The sequence below is a fragment of the Haemaphysalis longicornis genome, unplaced genomic scaffold (assembly GCF_048455015.1).
Source record: "Haemaphysalis longicornis isolate Haplotype H1 unplaced genomic scaffold, Haemaphysalis longicornis Haplotype H1 scaffold_10, whole genome shotgun sequence".
In the NCBI taxonomy this organism is placed as follows: domain Eukaryota; kingdom Metazoa; phylum Arthropoda; class Arachnida; order Ixodida; family Ixodidae; genus Haemaphysalis; species Haemaphysalis longicornis.
In genome coordinates this window covers 114,365,734-114,371,733 of record NW_027526204.1, presented here as the reverse complement: position 1 = coordinate 114,371,733, position 6,000 = coordinate 114,365,734, and the positions used below count along the sequence as shown (strand labels likewise).

The following is a 6,000-nucleotide window of genomic DNA, read 5'->3' as shown; positions in this document are numbered from 1 at the left end:
GAAAACTTGAAAACAGGGGGATTGTCGGTGAATGGTTGTGGTTTGTGTTTTAAAGTGTACTGAGCAGGGGCGTTCCAGCAGCGCCTTGAGCTTTCTTTCAAAGCAGGAATGGGCGAACTCTGTGCGCAAACTGCGTGTTTTTATTTATTACTCTTGAGAGAGAACGATTAGGGCGACCGTCTATTGAAGCCCCCTGGCGGAAGAACTACCCAAACGCTGATGATGATTATGTACATGCGGTAATGATTACAGAAGTCATCAGAACTAGCACGAATGGTAATGTACAGATGATGAGGAAGTTGTTGTATAAGGTTGCAAACCATGGCACTGTGGTCGAAAGAGCTGACACACTTTTATTTTGGGATGAATTTTGTGAAGGACCGTCGCTCTCTCACGAAAGCCCACAATGTAGATGACGGACTATGGGTTTGTTTCCAGAGGCTGCTTCCGGTTTTCAGAAGGGGGGTAACTGCCGAGACTGGTTGAGGACTCTACGTCGAATCTTCTCATGACAGCTATGGCGTTGAGAGCTAGGAGAACTGCGGCCGCAACGACAATCAGGATTAAAACCCCGATTGACAGGACCACGTTCGACGACTGGATACCACCTTCTGCTGTGGTGACGTCTTCTGTAGTGCTAATTTCAGTTGTTTTGGGTGCGGCTGTTCTGTCGCTAACAGTCACCCTAGTTTTAGCGCGCGGAGGCGCATACCAGGCAGCTGCAGTGTTCGAAGTGTCGGAACTGAGGCCGTCACTGTTCGTGATGCGGGCAGCTATGAACACACTCCAGACATACTCGCCGTCACTTCGAAGGGTCGCGAAGGTTGCAGCGAGGGCGACTGTTACGACGTGCCTGGCCCCGTACGGAAGCGGGTTGAGGTTCCCGACCACAACACTGGCGGCGGAGATCTCTGTCTGTCGGTGAAAGCTTGACTTCAGGCTTGCGTAGTCTTTACTTGCCCGAATCGTCACAGCAGAAGCTATAAAAAACAAAAACCCAGGTGAGACGTTGCTCGTCATTAAGACCGCAAAATGTTTTCCTCGGCTCATATCGCGAGTTATTTGTTTGCCTTTCAAACAAATAGATTTTCTAGCAGGATAATCGCACCGCAATAAATTCTTGATTTGATTTCCTGGATAATCACTGAAATCAATCATTTCAAAACATCACTTCCGGTTGGCTTTATTCAGCGAATACTGCACGGGTTCGCAGAACATATATGTGCGGTTTCACAATGTTGCAGTTAACATACGGAATGTGATGAAATGAAACCAGCGTGTACGTATCTATTAAACTAATCAACAGGTATATGGGTGGATGTGGTAAAAAATATTGAATATATAAGGAAGCAAAAGACTTATGGTATTCTTTAAAAGAATCGCTAAGCACCGCTGGACCACCGCTTGCTCCTTCACCTTGTACGGATTCCGCATACCAGCAGCCATGATGTCCATGCTGTCGAGCACAAATCAGACATGCGAGAACAATGAACTCTTGCTCGCTTGTAGTCTGACGTGCGCCTACCCCAAATAAATCGTGTTGTTCGTGGTCAGAATCGACATTACGCTAGAATTGTGATACGTGTTCAGAACATTGATCACAGTCACCTCGTAAAGTGACACCAAGGGATTCTACTGTAAAATTAGGGAATTCGCTGAATACGTAGCAATTATTTGTCCAGTACCCCCTTATCCAAGGCCTCTCTTATTGCAGTAAGATGGAAACTTGGGCTAGTTAGTGCAGATTAAGATTCATGGTGAAAAAATTGGCCGCGTATCTGCTCCTTTTGTTGCAAATGCCGTCAAAAGACGATAGTCTTTATTGGCTTTTGCGAAGTAAATGCCTCCCTTCGCTTTCCCGCTCACCTCTCATGTTCCTCTTGCGTCGCGCTCCTCCCAAGGTAAAGACGCCAAAGGTTTGCTTAAATCATTTTAAATTTCCCGCGTTCTACTGCTCCAAACCAGGTGTCTCGATGCGAACGCTGCCGTACGGCGAAGACGAGCGTTAATCGAGGCGCCCTACTTCAGCGTTTATAGAACCGCGTTTCCCTACTCCACGTGCGTTGCAAGCAGAACGTGGAACCTATCTAGTGGAACCTTGCGTAACTGTTGCCGGTTGATTTCTTAAAATGGCGCCAGAAGCTATAATGGCGCGGGCGACAGCAGGCGACGGCGGAGTGAATTCTTTTTCTGCAGTTGATGAAGTATTTAATTTCGCAAAAGTCAAGCATGTTTGATTTTTTATAAAGGAACGCTGCAAATATCACTTCTGTATTGATTTCTTGTCTCATATTTGCGTAATTCCTTGTTCTTCTTCAACAATGTTGACAAAAATGAACATTACACCGGGCATAGACGGGTAGATTTAGCTGTGACTATATAAGACTATCGCGCAGGCATTGTTTTGCTTTGGCCAGGTGGCTGAATCGAGTCACAGACAGACAGACGGACAGACATACAGACAGACCAAAATTTCTGGGTTTAAGTAGCCCAAGAAAGACTATCGTCTTTAAAACTAGCGCAAGGAACACGGACAAAAAGGAAGAGTGGACGACGCACAGCGCTGATGCGTCCCTGTGTTCCTTGCGCTGTTTTTCACCATGAATCTCTCTTATTGCCCTGCATTAGAGGATAGTAAGGTGAGAGTTGGATGCGGAGAGAAACAGGTGTAAGGCCGCTCTGCATATACTTTTTAAGAAGGGTGTTGGGGGATTGGGTGTGTTTAAGAGTGAGAGGAAAGTAGGGAAGGTAGTAGGTGAGTAGGAATTTTGACAAGGCGTAGTCAGTTTTTCATTCATGCCGTGATGTTTGAAAGCGACGCCGCGGATGCGTTGGATCGTTCGGGTGGTGTAGTTACGGAGTTGCGTGATAGCGTGCGAGCAGCAGCGGAAGGGAAGGCTAATAGCGCGATGGCGGGAGGAAATATGGGAATTCTGGTGCAAAGAAAGGACTCGAGCAACGCCGTTCAGCAGCGGATGGAGGTCGGTAGGAGAGGCCTTCAAACTGCAGTGGACCTAAGTAGCATGATGATGACTATGATTGCAGGTACTCGAAAAACGAAGAATAATTGAAGCCCACAAAAAAGAACGTTCGAAATATCAATAAATAATAGCGAAATGAGCAAACCGTGTAACGCTCCGCATATCTACAAAAATGAATAATTGTCGGAACTAACGCAGTTATTCGTTATATTAGCGTAAACGGGCATAATTGGTCGAATAGAATAAAAAATATCAACAATCTGCAGAAATTCAAATAATTGTCTACCAATGCGCAGCATTCTATGCCGCTTGTCTTGACTGTGAGTTTTTTACAGCCATTTTTTTTTTGTTTTTCTAAATCGTGTCCGACAAATTATCGGCATTTACTATATTATAACGACTACAGGTGGGAATTTCACGAAATCTGGTTATTGTGTAAATGCCGGGTGGTATACGGTTTGCCATTTCCGGTAATTGTTTTTATATTTTTCTTATTTTTCCAAATTTCTTTTGGCCAATTGTCTCCATTTACGCTATTATAACTATTACATTTGAAAGTTTCGCGAAACCTGCATTATTGTGGAAATGTAGGGCGTTACACGGTTCGCATTTTTTATATTCTGCTTATTTTTAGTTTTTCCAAACTTCATTCGACCAATTATCTCCATTTTTGCTGTTATAACGATTACATTTGAACTTTCGCGAAATCTGCATTGTGGAAATGTAGGGTGATGTACGGATTGCCTTCTTCCATAATTCTTTTATATTTTTCTTTTTTATTTTATCAAGACTTCGGTCGACCAATTGTTTACATTTACGCCATTATAAGGACTGAATTTGAAACTTTCGCGAAATCTGCATCATTATGGAAATACGGGGCATTACACGGTTCGTTATTTTCCATAATTTTAATTTTTTTTTTACTTTTTAGTGTTTCAAATTTCTTTCGATTATCTCATTTACGCTAAATATAATGACTACAGGTGATAACTTTCACAAAATCTGCATTATTGCGGAAATTCAGGGCGTTATACGGTTTGCCGTTTTCCGCATTTTTTGTTATCATGTGCAGCTTTCCCGCTCATGGCAGTCCTTTCAACAGCGATTACTTCGTAGTTCTTCAGCGAAATGTAAAGTTATTTTGCGCAGCTAACATTGGGGGAGAAAACTAGCTTTGTGCGCAGTTTCAAGACTCGCACATTGCGCGACTAGGTTCCTGAGCCATGGAAACTGTCCCATAGAAATGCATTGGGAGTAAGATTTGACATAGAATTACACACAAAATATTCAGAATCCTGGAATGTTCTTTTAGTATTTTGATGTTTACGTTGACTCCTTGCTTTATGCCAAATATGATTTTCGTGAAGTGGTTTTGCTAGGTTCCTGAGAGGTCGGAATTTTGAGCGAGAAAGCTGGGTATGTATTTTGGTCTTTATTATTTTTTCGAAATATTGTTCCACTAATTATTTCCTTTTAAGCTATTATAAGGATTACAGGTGGAACTTTCGGGAAATCTCCATTGGTGAGGGAATGCAGGGTGTCACACGGTTCGCTGTTTTCAGTAATTGCTTTTATTTTACCTATTTTTTGGTTTTTCAAAATTTCGTTCCAACAATTATATCCAGTTACGTTAATAAAACGATTACAGGTAAAACTTCCGCCAAATCTGATTTTTTTTGTGGAAATGCAATGCGTTACACGGTTCGCCACATCCATATTTTTTTTCTAATTTGGTTATTTTTGGTTTTCCAAAATCATGTTCCATCAATTATCTCCATTTACGCCATTATAAGGATTACAAGGGGAACTTCAGCCAAATCGGCATTATTGTAGAAATGCTGGGCGTTACACGGTCCTGGCTGTGTGGGTACTCGGCAAATATTGCTCTGCATTAAAACAATATTCACAAAGATAATGGGACGAAATCAAAAATACGCTTCTAATAAATCTCCCCCGGAAACTCAAGACTAACAAAAAAGCCCGCAAAAGAACGTTCGAAATACGAATAAACGATATCAATAATAACAAACCCGTGTAACACCCTGCATTCCCACAAAATTGGATAAGTGGCTGAAGTAGCACATTAAATTGTTCCAATAGAGTAGACGGAAATAATTGCTTGAACAAAGTATTGAAAAATTGAAAAATGAAAAAAAAAATTGGAAAACAATTTTACAAGATTGGCCTGGCCACGAAGAATCTCCACGGTGTACATCTCCTCCAAAGGACCAAGACCAAACGAAAAAAGCGCGAAAAAAAACGTTGCAAGTAGGAATAAATTATTGCGAAAAGTCGTATACCATGCAACTCTCTGCACTTGCGGAAAAACGCATATTCGCCAGAAGTAGCACAGTTTATGGTAGTGTAAATCTAGATACTTGGTCGCACAGAATTTTGAAAAAGCAAAAAAAAATTATAAAAAGCGTAAGATTTTACAAAAATGAACTGATGGAGTAAAAAATGTGGAACTTCGACATCTCTTTCAAGGAAGCAAATAACGAAGGCAAAATTAAAGGAGACCAGAAAGTAACGTTGGAAACAAAAAAAAAATGTGAAAATTGGCAAGCCATGTAACACCCAGCATTTCAAAGAAAATGCAGAAAAGGCAGAAGTAACACACTTATTTGTTATAATTGGGCGAATAAAGGTAATCGGTAGAACAATATTTTGAATTACCAAAAATTAAAAATTGGAAAAAGAAAACTCTACCAAAGTGAGGTAACGAAATAAAAAAAATGCCGCAGCTTGCGCTAGTAATGCAACGCTGGAGAAACAGCAGAGCTATGGGTCAACCGAACTTCTCCCCCCACTGACGAGGGATACGAGGAGCGTGGGGGAAGCCGGACCCCAGAAAGGAGTGCAATGTTTTGGACGGCACTGTAAAACAAAGACCACTAAAGTATGCACAGCTCCGCGCAGAAGTAAACGGAGCACGGGAGCGGTGGCCTAACTGCATCGCGGCGCTGCCTATGAACCTTTTCATGCTTTAATAATTGATACGATCACTACATGCCCTGGG

General features: G+C 42.0%; 1 protein-coding gene across 1 annotated transcript in view; it reads right to left on the bottom strand.

Moving 5' to 3' along the window:
* Positions 1-348: 348 nt before the first annotated feature.
* Positions 349-6,000, bottom strand: part of LOC144160043 (calcium-activated chloride channel regulator 1-like) — a 29,862-nt gene continuing 24,210 nt past the window's right edge. Inside the window, exon 4 of the mRNA XM_077691663.1 lies at positions 349-980. Coding sequence (XP_077547789.1) covers positions 421-980 — 560 coding nt within the window. The 3' untranslated portion in view covers positions 349-420. The remainder of the gene's footprint in view (positions 981-6,000) is intronic.